Source organism: Aedes albopictus, chromosome 1 (assembly GCF_035046485.1).
Source record: "Aedes albopictus strain Foshan chromosome 1, AalbF5, whole genome shotgun sequence".
Taxonomy (NCBI): Eukaryota; Metazoa; Arthropoda; class Insecta; order Diptera; family Culicidae; genus Aedes; species Aedes albopictus.
Genome location: NC_085136.1, coordinates 248,812,200 through 248,827,180, shown reverse-complemented (window position 1 = coordinate 248,827,180; position 14,981 = coordinate 248,812,200). Strand labels below are relative to the sequence as shown.

Sequence of the window (14,981 nt, the reverse complement as noted above, 5' to 3'; positions counted from 1 at the left end):
AAAATATTTTTTTGGGCTATGTCGACTTTATGTCGATTTTAACATTTAACTCATATTCATATTCTTTACATAACATGTGAGCTTTGAATATAAAATCAATTCTTTTTATACAGTTTGAGTAAGTCGACATAATACAACAAAACTGTCGATATAGAGTTTCATGTAGCGATCGACTGTAATTCTTCCCGATTGACCGATTTTCGGTCACTTTTTGACCACTGTGCATTTATGTCTTACCTACTAGAAAGAAAATTGCCACTTACTTGTAGATGTTCTTCGGGTCCATCATGCTCATCATGAGGTGGCCAGCGTTGAGGGCAGCCCCGAGACCGGAAGAACCCGGCTTGGCGCTCAGATCCAGCGGTTGTTCACCACCTGGTCCGACCACTACCGGCGCTCCTGCCTCACCGGATTTCTCCGTTGGACTGCTAGCGGCTGCCGTTGTTGCATCGGTGCCGGTCGAACCACTCGCTCCCGATGGGGACATCTGCTGCTGCAACTGACTGTACCAGAGAGCTGTAGGGGTAAAAACAGAGTTTTTTCTTATTTTATTGAAAAAATGCATTATTGAGAGGAATTCCGATGAATTTCCTGAGAGAAATTTCGACGAATTCCTGAGACGAATTTCGACGAATTCCTGAGAGGAATTCCGACGAATTCCTGAGAGGAATTCCGACGAATTCTTGAAAAGAATTCCGACGAATTCTTGAGAGGAATTTCGACGAATTCCTGAGAGGAATTCCGACGAATTCCTGAGAGGAATTCCGACGAATTCCTGAGAGGAATTCCGACGAATTCCTGAGAGGAATTCCGACGCATTCCTGAGAGGAATTCCGACAAATTCCTGAAAGGAATTTCGACGAATTCCTTAGACGAATTTCGACGAATTCCTGAGAGGAATTCCGACGAATTCCTGTAAGGCATTCCGACGAATTCCTGAGAGGAACTCCGACGGATTCCTGAGAGGAATTCCGACGAATTTCTGCGATAAACTCCGATGAATTCCTTATAGAAGTTTCGGTAAATTTCGGAGACATTGTGCAAACTGAAATAATGAAACAAACAAAGTTCACTCACGGTTGTAGAGCTGCGCCAGCCCCGGTGGAAGCGACGCCATGGCCGCAAACTGCGACGCCATCGTTTGGAGCGAAGCCATCGTCGGCGAAACGCCCGCAGACGGACCGCTGCTCGTACTCCGGAGCAGTGCTGCCAGCGATTTGGACCCGGGCAGTCCACCGGCCCGTCCGGCCGCAATGGCCGCCCGCAGGTCCGACTCGGAGCTGTCACTCGATTCGCAATCGCTATCGTTGAGAACCTGCGAGAAATATTAAAAACAGATTTGTTTTTTAATTCATGAGCAATGTTGCCAATTATCCTGAAAGTTCCAAAAACTCACCTCCGTTTTGGGCACAACCCGTTGCGATCCAACACCACCACCGCCACCCCCGACGTGAGTCGGATGACCAGATTCGGGCACCAGTTCCCCAGCTTCGTTCACCGTCAGCAGTTTTCCGTCAACGCAGAAGTAGCATTTGTCCTGCGGTTTCCAGTCCACTGGCGTCGGAGGTTGCGAAGGATGGTTCTGATGATGGTGCTGGTGGTGATGCTGATGATGTTGATGCCGCTGTTGCTTACTACTGTTTTCACCATCCAGAGTGGCGGCATTGGTGCCGTCGGTTTCGCCGGCGCTACCACTACCGCTTGAAATATTATTATTATTGTTGTTGTTGTTGGTTGCACTGTTGTTGTTGTTGATGATGATTTTGCTATTTAGCAAATTGTTACAATTTTCCTGCTTAATTAGTTTACTTTGCTGCTGCTGCTGCTCCGGTGTTGCTGATGAATTGTTTTGATTTTCTGAAATATTTGGAGACAGGAGAAGGAGAATGCGAATTTCATATTATTAGTGGGGCAGAATAGTAACGGAGTAGAGATAATCGGGAGCATCTGCAAAATCGCCGATGATGGACCGCGGATTAGGCGTTGCAGGAGGTTTCCAGAGGGGGCATGCTGAGGCGAAGAGCCTTGTCCGCTCACATGTTTTTGAATTCATATAAACTCGTGATTACCAACTAGATTTTGACAAAAAAAACTCCATCAAGAAAGAAAATATTTCAATCATTTAGGAATTCATCCTTATAGATCAATCTGTTAGTTCTCGAGAACTAGTAAGGATTTTCGCAAAAAAAATCTCGAGGAGCTCCACTTTAATCTGATTGTAGGCGATCGTATGGAGCCTCGTAACCGTGCGGTTAGTGTCACCAAGCTTCTAATCGCTCCATGCTATGGAATGAGGATTCGATTCCTGCTCCGGGCGATGAAACTTTTCGTGAGAATAGTTTCTTCTCCGTATTTACTGGTGCATGCTCCGTGTGTTCCTTGTCTAGTGTTAAGTTTCATTCAGTCTGTACAGCCTCTGGATAAAGGCGGGGTCCGCGACTTTTTTTTAAAGCATTCAAGATTTGTTTTAAGAAATCTCGTATGAGTATTCCAAAATCCAAATTCTTCAAAAAGTGACTATGGAGTTCCAATTTCGACGTAGGTTGTACTAGTAAATATATCAAACAATGGCCCACGAAATTCATTATAGAAAACTTTCAAGCAAAGTCGCCAAAGTTTCTTTTGAAATTTTTCCTCCAGAACCTTTTTTTTATAGAACCTTTCCATTCCAGTTCATTGTTTGATACTGTTTGAGACTGTTGGATTTGTAAAATATTCCAACAAACATTTTTGCTGTACAATAGTTGAACAAACTACTCTTAAGCAAACTTTAGCTTAAGAAATTGTTATTCAGCTAGTTCTATTACTTGGGTATAATTTTTATTTTTGATTAAAACGAACAATATTGATTATTTTTACTCATGCCTTCCACAATACAGTTAACTGTGTTGCACATCTTAACATTTCATTTCATCCTCCGTTTTATTTCGAAAAACAGTCGAGTTATCCAAGTATTTCCTCCATGCTCCAAATTATCTTTTGCACGAAGGTGTTTTTTTTCTAATTTCAACATTACAATCATACCTTGATGTAACATAACTTTTACCTAGCGCTCGCGCTCATCATTCCCGTGAGAGTGTGGGAGATTGACATCTAAGCCGAAAGAGAGATAAAGTTGTGAAAGACGAACCCGGTTAAGGAGGTGCTTCCAATCGAGTTTGACTTTCTTGGTTAAATCGCCGGACTAGCGATACGTGGGTTTGAATCCTACCAAAACAAGTCGTAATTTTTTCACAAATTTAACTCTCAATTTGTCAAATACACACTAAGTATGCCTTGGAAACAAATTGATTTTTTTTCGTCGATATAACGTATTTTTTGGGTTCAACTTTTTGCTATTTAAATAAAAAGCGTGATTTACAGAATAGTCTACACATATGACATTACATCCCTCCTAGAACCAAGCCTGCTCCCCAGTTATGCGTTATATGACCAATTTTGCAGTTTTATGAGAATTTTTGGTATCAAAATTGTATGAGAAATATTATATAAAGGGGATGGTCAAAATGTTTGGGATAGGCAACTTTTTTTCTCTCACAAAAGAGTTCAACAATCTGTAACTTTTCCTAGAATGCATCAAAAATTCTCAAATTTTGACTGTTTATCAACCTATTATATGTGCATTATTAGTACAAATTTGAGCTCGATTGTTTAATCTTTCGCGAAGCTAGAACTGATACCGAAACAAACAAGAAACAAAAAAGGCGCGACGATTACTCTTTATCTCAACTGATCTCGAACATTTTTGTTGCAGACAAAACAGAAGCTGAATTGCTTACTTTTCAACTCGTGAATAATCGATTATTACTAAACCAAAACCGAATTTTGATTCAGTGGCCCAGGGAAGTCGAGAAAAGATTCCGACCGAAACAGGAGTCGAGTTCGCCGTCACCGGATTGGCGATCCAAAGCCTTACCCACGAGCCTAACTGGAGATCGACGGCTCGGATTTGGCTTGATTTATAAAAAGAGCTACGTCTCACTCATTCGGTGTGTGACACTCACATTATCCAAGAAATCACTAAGCATCTGAATAAGTCGCACAGCACAACGTTATTAGCAGTAAGCATTACCATAAGCTGTGCTGCTCAAAAGCTTGCGGCTTAATTAGTATTTCCGCTGCTCGAGGTGTTTTCGCTTGGAAGCAAACAAAAGGCTTTTTGTAAGTTTTACATATGCTACGAACAACGAGTGAGCATGGGCGACAATTTGTGACGAAGTTGGAGGAGGAAAGCTCTCCAAACTGGGGCAATATTTTTCAGCTCAATGCACTAGTTTCCACGTAAATATGCCTAAATTAGATGAACTGCGTCAATAGTTTTTGAATTTCATTGGTTTTGAGAACCCTCGCCTTCTCAAATGCGTCACAAGTTGGCGCTTATGCGAGTGAGATATGTTATGCATTTGACTGCCGTTTCTTTTACATGATGTAGACCGTTATAGCCTCAAATGTCCTGAAAAACTTGGCCAAAGACCGCAAACCGATCCGAGTCTTGTGACAAAAGTTATAACCTACTGACCTGAGTGTTAGGTTGTCCCAAAATTGCACATGGTCAAAAAGCTTGGGGGCTCACCCTGCAAATGATAGCTTAGGGTGTAAGAAACAAACTTTTGTATGACGGCAACTTTCAGAAATGACGTTTAGAGGTCGCCCCGGAGATATTTTTGAAAAATGGCCATTTTTCGTGATTAATTTCATACAAATATTTTTTACCGTACAAAAATTGGCAATACCCACTATTTTTATATTTTTTACAGCTTCATATGGATCCAAACTTCTTGGGAAAAAATAAATAATGACATGTTTTGCAGGTAACTTTTTGATACTGAATTTTTGAATTTGCTAAAATTTGGCATGTTTTGATTTACTGTGCATTTTACCCATCATAAAAAGTATCTGAACCTAATGCTAATTTAAAACAATTTCCATAAAAAGATAGAAAATTTTATGAGGAAAATCTTTGCCGAAGACAGCATGGCGTTTTTTCTATCCGTTTTAGAGTTATTCACAATTTACTATGTGGTGAAATTTGAATTTTTAGGTATTTTTCTAAAAATGTCACATAAGAACTTCCCAAAAACACATACAAAGTAAAAAATCACGTATGCTCAACAATTTTTTGTCTTGATTGTGTTATGGTGACATCATTATTTGATTTTTTTGTTATTCTATCTCTCCATATAGAAATTAACTAGCAAAGACTTAAAAAAAGCTGGCTCTCTTGACAAGCTTCGTACTGCCTATTGATTCTGTAAAGATATTCTCCACAAAATGTTGAGCTATATTTTTGCGTTTATCTTACTTTCCTGTCGACATTCTCAATTATTTTTCTACACGAAGACGTATGTGAAATGTAGCGAAAATAGCGAAACAGCACAGGAAACAGTGGCAAAGTGAATTAAGGCGAATACGTTGATCCATACCAAATTCAAATCGCGATTACAAACATCTTACGTAAGAATACCAATATTTATTCCAATTCAAGCATTCTAAAAAAACAGAGCATGTCTTTTTTGACATTTACTAACTTGAACTATCTTATCAACACAAAATAAGATACACCGAGGCAAATTCAAACGGGTAGGATGAGATGAACCAGTGAGTTAACGTAATGTTATCCAAGGTTAGAACAATTTGATTACCATAACACATACAAGGCATACAATAAGACAAGGTAGGCTATTATTGGTAAACAACAGTTTTGGACATTAACAAGTGACGTCATTTTTATCGTCCTATATGTTGATCAAAATGATAGGGACTACTAGAATGTTTTATTCATGTTTTTGAACGATTTGAACAACATCATTGAAAAACAAAATCGGCATGTTTTGCGGAATGTTTCACCTTCTAAATGGTATACATAATGTGCCGTGAGTTTTATTGTGTATTATGCTCGTACAAACCATTGCCAGTACATAACCGTTAAAAAAGCCATGGCCTACCGAGGCATCTCAAAATGGTTACTAATAATCAAGTTTCTCGCTAGTAGCTACCTTTCTGTAACAAAGAAAATGGAATGTCAACGAAAACAAAAATTCAATAAATGATGCCACCATAATTCCTAAACACAATCAAAACAAAAACTTGTTGAGCATACGTGATTTTTTACTTTGTATGGGTTTTTGGGCAGTTCTTTTGTGACATTTTTAGAAAAATACCTAAAAATCCCAATTTCACTAAATAGTAAATCGTAAATAACTCTAAAACGGATAGAAAAAAACGCAATGCTGTCTTTGGTAAAGTTTTTCCTCATAAAATTTCCGATCTTTTTATTATTATTATTATTATTATATTTTATTAAAGACACTTTACCAAAAAAGTTGGCATTCGTGTCCAAATCTTTTTATGGAAATTGTTTTAAATTAGCATTAAGTTCAGATACTTTTTATGATGGGTAAAAGGCACAGTATATCAAAAAATGACAAATTTCAGTAAATTCAAAAATTCAGTATCAAAAAGTTGATGCTGGGTCATTAGGCCGAAGGTCATTAGGCCGAAGGCCATTAGGCCGAAAGTCATTAGGCCGAATGGTCATTAGGCCGAATGGTCATTAGGCCGAATGGTCATTAGGCCGAATGGTCATCAGGACGAATTGAAAGTTAGCCGTTGGTTTTACCTTTTCCAACAGTTTTTGACAAAAACTAGTTTAACAATGGAACTAGAAAGAATAGCCTATGTTTTAAAGAAGGAAAAATTTATGAATTGAATATCAGCAGTTTCAGCGCCAAAAACTATTTCAGCAATGATACTAGAAAGAACAGCCTATATTTAAAAGAAGGAAAAATTCATGGGTAAAATATCAGTAGATTCAGCATCAATAAAGTATCTTCGTGCCTGTCACACGATACACACATGCAAAATGGTCATTTGCAGAGGAAGCTCTCAGTTAATAAGCTGAGAAGCAGGCTTTGTCTCAGTGGGGACGTAACGGCAAGAAGAAGACCCAATGACCATTCGGCCTGATGACCATTCGGCCTAATGACCATTCGGCCTAATGACCATTCGGCCTAATTACCTTCGGCCGAATGGCCTTCGGCCTAATGACCTTCGGCCGAATGGCCTGACACCCAAAAAGTTACCTGCAAAACATGTCGTTAATTATTTTTCCCAAGTAGGGTAATTTTCCAATTGTTGCACGGTTAAAAACTCGCCTATTGTTGCACACTCCATGTTATTCTTATGAGGTGTGCAACAATTGGCGAATTTTTAGCCGTGCAACAATTGGAAAATTACCCTAGTTTGGATCCATATCAAGCTGTAAAAAATATAAAAAATAGTGTGTATTGCCAATTTTTGTACGGTATAAAATATTTGTATGAAATTTATTACGAAAAATGGTCACTTTTCAAAAATTTCGCCGGGGCGACCTCTAAACGTCATTTCTGAAAGTTGCCGTCATACATAAGTTTGTTTCTTACACCCTCAGCTATCATTTGCAGAGAGAGCCCCCAAGCTTTTTGACCATGTGCAATTTTGGGACAACCTACTCTACACTAACCTTCTACCCCACCCCATCTACTATCCTTCACCCAAACCCTCCACACGACTGTCTGCTCCACCGTTTACCCTACCCGCTACCCTACCATCTACCCTGACCCTCTGCCTCACCCTCTACCCTTTAACTCATCAAGCCCGATCGATAGATACCCAAATTGCATGGTAATAGCTCAAACTACCATTCTGTGGCCGCCATCTTGGATATTATCCACCATCTTGGTTTTCAAAATGGCGTCAAATATCAATTTTTGATTTCTACTCATCGAGCACGATCGATAGATACCCATATTCCATGGAATTATAGCACAAACTACCATTCCGAGGCCGTCATCTTGGATAAGGTCTGCCATCTTGTATTCCAAAATAGCCTCGAATATCGATTTTTGACTTCTAATCATCAAGCCTGATCGATAGATACACATATTGCATGGTATCATAGCACAAACTACCATTCCGTGGCCGCCATCTTGGATATGGTCCGCCATCTTGGATTTCAAAATGGCGTCGGATGTTCATTTTTGAGTTCTACTCATGAAGCCCAATCGATAGATATCCATATTGCATAGTATCTGAAACAGCATTGCCGCTAAATCGCGTACATTCTGGATTGTTGACCGCCATCTTGAAACCTAAGCCGCCATCTTGAATTCCAATACCCCTACAACCACCTCCACATCCTTAGGAATGTGTATGCCAAATTTGATTGAAATTTCTTGTCGCATTCCAGAGTTATGCCGGAACATACGTAAATATATACAGACATACATACATATAAGCATACAAAAAGACAAACATACAAACATATAAACATACAATCAACATACATTGACTTTTGTATGTATTGATTTACAACTCTGTCGAAGAAATGAACTATAAATTATTAACCATGGTCAAGATTCCAGGGAAATAAATTTCTTTCGCATTGGAAATGGAGCTCATAGATCGTGTCAATATGTAGTCTTTGCAGCATCGTTTACGCCACCTAGTGAACCAGTCACAAACTATATTGTACACTATGAACTAGGGTATGGATGTGGAGAACATCTTCTAAGAAGAAAGTATTCTAAAATTTTGTCTAATTCTAGAGATATTCACATCAAACGGACTGTCCTATTTATAGGACGCTGGGCGTTCGAGGCATCTGTCTTATAAATAGGACGCTGGGCGGATATGGGTTAAATTATCGGAAATCGAGTGGTAAGTAGCTGAATATTCAGACGAGCGTTGTTCATAGTGCCAATTCAACCTTAAAGTTAGCTCGAGATGCCGGCTATGATGTGGCACTGGTGAATGCCTCGTAATGTGCCCCGTTTGTGATTCCGTCCCTGGTTCTGTTCCACTTTCACGGCCTGGATAATGCCGAGATCAACTTCCACCCGAAGCTAGCTTTGGTTGGAAACAAAGATTCTTGCTGGCTAGCGCAAGAGGTCCATTACGGAATGTGAATTATGGGTCAAAAACAAAGATGGAACTGGATCAGCAGGCAGCCGCTGATCAGCTGACTAAAATGCCGTTTGATCTTAGATAGAACCGTTTGGCTTACGCGTGTCTTTTATAATAACAAAGTACATTTATTGAATAATTTATCACAACATTCATAAGTCTATATTTGTAGTTTTGAATGAACGGTTTTCTAGAGGAACAGAATGCTATGATAAACTTATTTTAAATACCATGTCATATTTGATTCTAAAATTTTGGCTACAGAAGGTTATGAAAACAGTTAGAAGTAAGATTTTCAACTGTGGTTATTTTGCATATTCAAATGCTTCTTGTAGGCAATACGGCATGATTTCTGCTATAATAAAACCTTCATAAATTATCACAAAAGCTGAAAGGTTGTCAATTTGTTACTTGGGCTGAAAGAAGACTTGTGGTTGAACTTACATACTATTCTGCAGGGTCAATTTTAATGCACAACGCCACTAAATATGTGCAGACTGAATTTCGTTTCAATTCAATAGATTGATGTTTTCAATTTTACCATGGACCCGATTTACAATTAAAAAAAATATATCTCTTGGCAATCAGATACGAACCAAGAACCTTGAGGTCACCAGGCTCGCACGCTACCACTAAGCTATCGAACTGGTTAATGAGAGACTAAACAAAACGCACACAAGATGCGTTTGTGGGTCGGTGATCACGTTTGGGCATGGTAAATTTGAAAACATTTAACAATTTCCAGAAGCTTCCCCAGAAGCAACCGTATCAATACATATGGGAAACATTTCACTCAGCATTGGGCACACCTAACGCGCCAGAAGGTATACCATCATGTATCCAGTTTTTGATTGTAAACGACTGTTGTAGGATTCCTGCCCATTGAATTGAATTATATTCTAGAAATGAAAACGTAAGAAAATATACTTCCAAGCAGGGAATGAAATTATCAGCAAATTGAGACGAAAAACGGCGTTTTTCGAGCAACCGATTTTTTCTGTGTTTACTTTTCCTGTGAGAAATGTTTATCGGTCGTTGCTGTTTGTCCCCGATCAAAGATAGCCGAAAACTGGATATCGCTCTTTTCATTTTCGCTATCCAACTTTATCGCCTGCAAAGTTATCGCGATAATTATCAGAAGGCAAATAACAAAAATTTGCCGCTAACGGGATTCGAACCTAGACCCTCCACAAAAATGTGTATGAGCGTGCACCATAACCACTCGACCACACAAGCTGCTCGAGAGAGGGCAGAAATTTTATACATAAAAGCTACAGCCGGTGACGACGGGACTACGGAAAGGCAAACAAAGAGCAGAAAGCAAACCAGCCAACTTTTCATTGCTGATGATAATCGATTTTCGGCGCTGCTGAACGAGCGAAAACACATTCTCGGGAGAAACCCGGGTCTGAATTTATCGCACGTCTTTTTTCGCCGATAATGCGTGTGGGAGAGTTTTCTACTATCGCGATCGTGATCGATAATTTCATTCCCTGCTTCCAAGCACACATCTATGATTTGTGAATGCCTATTATAGGGTTCTAATCCCTGAAATGGAAAGAAACTTTTAGAAGCTTCTCAGGAACTGGGATTTTTTATTTCATTTTAGCCACCGTAAATGGATGTTTTCAGCAAAACCATGCTGAGGATGCCTCGATTTACAGTCCATGGAGCATTTCACAATAGCCATTTCGGATTTGGATGTTTCTTCCTCTTTTTTTTCTGGAGCGCCCAGAAACTTACGGAAGTTCTCGAAAATAAAAAAAAGTATTGCTCCAGAACATTCCAGAACGTTCTTCTAGGCTTCTGAAACTTCCAGAAAATTCTCGGAAATTTTGAGAATGTTGATGTTCCAGAACATTCCGAATGTTCTTTTTCGTTTTATTATTTCTGAAAAGTCCAATAGGGTAATTCATGTATTTTTTACAGGCTGAGGACAACGTTGAAAAAATCGTCCCCTAGCTTCCTTAGGAAGCAATTGATAATTTTGCAAAGTTACTGTAAGTTTTTGAATCTGCTACACTTAACACGTCTGCTTTAGTTGCTGGTTGCGAAGGAAGAGAGAAAGGAATGTATACGAATGAATGACGTTACCACATCGCCTACTAGATTGCATTAGCTCCAATGTTTACTGAAGGTACAGCAAACATGAACAAGGTACAGCAAATATCATTTCATTGTGATCGTCAACCATGACGTCAGACAATCCTCAACATACTCCCCCGCCAATAACTCATTTCAACGAAGGCCATTGACGGTTGAGAACCGTTATTCGTTATCAGCAAATGATAACCATTCCATCTAATGGGTAGTACGCAGATGGCAAGAAATTTATTGGCCTATCTCGATGCGTGGAAAATTCAGGCAAGGAATCGCTCAAGAACTAATAAAGCGTTGCTTTATTCCGTATCCTAGAACGGAGCTGAAACGAAATGTCAAATCAAATGGGGCTTGCTGTGTTTAATTTCTTGACCATTCCGTTTGAAGTGCATATCTCGCATAACAAGGCACTGTTGATCAACCTTTCAAATGAATCCCTATACACAAACGATCACCCGTTCATCAGTGTTGTTCAAATATTACAGCTGATATAATGTGTTCATTCCTATCCTTATTTGTCACTGGATTTTCATATACATTGCAGTTAATGTCGTACACCTACGGCTATCTAAGGATCGAGCACATTGCCGGCAGTACACAATACCTTGGGTGTGTCCAAATGTAGCGTATGTGGTGATACAATGCGACTAATCAAGGCGTGAATTGATAGAATGTTCCTGAAATCTACCATCTTTATTTCAGATCAATGTCAACATCTCTTCTTAGCTGGATTAAGTGGACTGTATTGCAGGCAACCCGATTGTTTGTTTATTTCACATATTCCCGCAAATGCCGGTGAATGGGCACCTCCTCCTGTCGCTCTCCTTAATGACCAGTGGTTGTTTTGAATGATAGCTGAGGCAACTCTGATCATATCAGCATGGTGATCATGCATAACACCCTCTGCATCTGATTGACCTCAACTTGTATTCAAAGTGTCTTCGTCTTGGGGTCTAAAACTCGTCCGTCATCCCATCCCTCAGCTCAATGTTTGGAAGCCGATTTGATAAGTGAGCCACTCAGCAGTCCCTCTTCTCTTTCGTTAGTTCTGTTTCAATTACCAAGTGTGCCCATGTTCTATCGTCGAGTCGCATGGTTCACGAAAGAATACAAAGAAGACACTCCAAAACAGACAAGCTGCGGCGATGCGCATACATCGCTAAGTGTAACACCCTCTGATGCTGTCTTCGCTGTATTGGAATAACTGTGAATATACGTTATTTTATCATTATTCAACGCACTTTCGCTTCAATTGTATTTATGATGTTGCAGGTTGTGTTGTCATAACAATCAAGATGCCAATTGTGTTCTCGTATTCAACCGGGCAAGAGAATGAATAGCGTTTCGGGAAGCGTTCCCGAGCACATCGCTTCACGATTTGTTACATTCATCGAGTGTAGCACAAGCTGAGTTTAGACCACTCAGTGATTCATGATAAAATTCCAAACTCTGACTCAGCTCGTGGCACATCGTCGTGTCCAAAGTACGCACCTCAGGATCAGCCACAACCATCCGCTGTTGAGTGTTTCCTAACACAAATAGTAATGTGAACGAACAACCACCGCACAACTGCAGCATACCAAAACAGGCCTTGGGCGGCCATCATGCTGTTGAAAACTTCAAGAGACCCTCACATTTGATGATAGGCTGCCAATTACTCGACTGATCCACCCTTACACATATGTACCATTGCACCCTCTCTGACGACCTCGACAATGCCCGATGAAACACCTCTGTAAACACGTACCTCTGGTAGTCGTTGCATCTACCCAAATGTGCCACCACAAATGGACGTCAACACTGTAACAGCAGTGGAACCACATCAAACACACAAGGCTATGGGAGTGCTATCTGTTCCTTATCGCATTGAACCGCTTTGGTTGCTCAAGCGATCCATTTATGCTAACAGGACTTCCATTTGACCGATCCATAATTGGTTTCGTAAGATTGAAACGCTGATGTTTCAACGATTTGCGATAACGAAGAGCTCCCACCTCTGGTCCTACCAGGTGTATGCCAGACACAATCCTGCAACGACCCCTAGTAGAGAACAAACAATGCCATGCACAATCATTGGTGTTAAATTTGGTCTATCATCATCCTGTCTCAACTCTGTCAATTAGAAAAAAGTCCCTGTTCTCAGATTGCTCAACACTACCAGGAGATTACAAGTAATTTAATGCCGACCCTTCAAGCGACCCTCACACTCGATGGCGAACCGTTCTTACGCGGAGCACACAGCTAAAATGGAACAAAGTAGGCGTCTCAGTGAAGCCTCCGACAGCAGTCCAAACATGTGCTGCCTGACTTATGCGTCAGGTCTTACGGGAATTTCAAACTGTAAATGTTTCTACTCCAACCCGCATGTTGGACAACGAAAACCTTTCCAATTCTGATTCAAGGTTATCAACCCAACCCGGGTGCTCAATGTCCATAAAAGATGATCAGGATGTTATTGTCAACCCATGCGTTGATTTGGCACAACGATGCATGTGTCGTTAACACTTGCATCTAACACAATCATTAGAGATCCCCCGATTGTATCGCTCTCGCTAGACAATATAACCCTCGTGTCGCTCCCGCTTCAATCCCGAAATTGAAGAACATTGTCCGAACTCAACTGACCCACGTGCTAATTGCATCCAACCCAGGCGTTGGAAGCAGAAATCCAGAAAAGGTGATCCAAAAGCCAACCTCAACCCATGCGTTGATTTGGCATAACGACCCACGTGTCGTTTATAATTTCATCCAACCCAGGTGTTGGGATATTCCAAATGCATAACGACCCACGTGTCGTTTTCAAATTCATCCAACCCAAGCGTTGGGATTATCCGAATGTATTAATTCGACCCATGCGTCGATTGTACTCAACCCGAGTGTTGAATACTTAGATCAACCCACGTGTTGATCCGCCATTGCGACCCGTGTGTTCTTTTGGATTTGTGTTTCATTCGACCCTTGCGTCGATTGTTGTATTCAACCCTGGCGTTGAATTCGTAGATCAACCCACGTGTTGATCTGCCATTACGACCCGTGTGTCGTTTTAATGACAGCTCCAAGAAGAAAGTTATCAGCGTATATATTTTTGACCTAAGTATCGCAAGTATCCAACTCTGGTGTTAGATAGCTAAGGTTTCATCAGCCTCTTCGAAAGCTAGGAACTGGGAAAATTAAGAAACAAATTACCTCTACGATAAATCACCAATCCGGTTCGAAGGACCAAATGTAAGTTTTTGAATCTGCTACACTTAACACGTCTGCTTTAGTTGCTGGTTGCGAAGGAAGAGAGAAAGGAATGTATACGAATGAATGACGTTACCACATCGCCTACTAGATTGCATTAGCTCCAATGTTTACTGAAGGTACAGCAAACATGAACAAGGTACAGCAAATATCATTTCATTGTGATCGTCAACCATGACGTCAGACAATCCTCAACAGTTACTAATACGCTTATAATATGATTGTACTTTGCGTTCCTGGTGACAAAAACCTTAACGAAAGCATTTTAAGCTGGGAAAATCGCAATTTACGATTGCCCGTAAGAATTGCATTTTGGACACCGAATATATGTTTTGGACACCCTCTGGTATATATAATTTGGATAGGACAATTACCTCAATGTTTAGCCATAAATATTGCTAAATCATGGAAGTAGCATAAATTAACAAATATTTTCTTACAAATAATCAAATTTCTCCGCTTAACATGCATCTATTTTGATAACTATTACAGTTTTTGTTAAAATCGAGGAAATATCGCCAGACCCACAGAATACGCCTCCAAGTATGAATTCGAACAGCATCCCCATGTAGTTCGTCAGATGACCAAAATATATTTACAGTAAAAAACTTATAATGTATTTTGGACACCACGTATTTTAAGCGTTCTAGAATAATGTTAAGAGATTGGCTGCCTAATGCTTCTTTATTAAACTT

The 14,981-nt window shown here is 40.1% G+C and overlaps 1 protein-coding gene across 2 annotated transcripts in view; it reads right to left on the bottom strand.

The window, feature by feature from the left end:
• Nucleotides 1-231: 231 nt before the first annotated feature.
• The window catches only part of LOC109400410 (protein bunched, class 2/F/G isoform), an 864,004-nt gene continuing 849,254 nt past the window's right edge, over nt 232-14,981 (bottom strand). For both annotated transcript variants that reach the window (XM_062846581.1, XM_062846580.1), the window contains 3 exons: nt 1,397-1,857; nt 1,078-1,315; nt 232-516 (listed from right to left, as the gene is read on the bottom strand). In XM_062846581.1, coding sequence (XP_062702565.1) covers nt 260-516; nt 1,078-1,315; nt 1,397-1,857 — 956 coding nt within the window. In that variant the 3' untranslated portion in view covers nt 232-259. The remainder of the gene's footprint in view (nt 517-1,077; nt 1,316-1,396; nt 1,858-14,981) is intronic.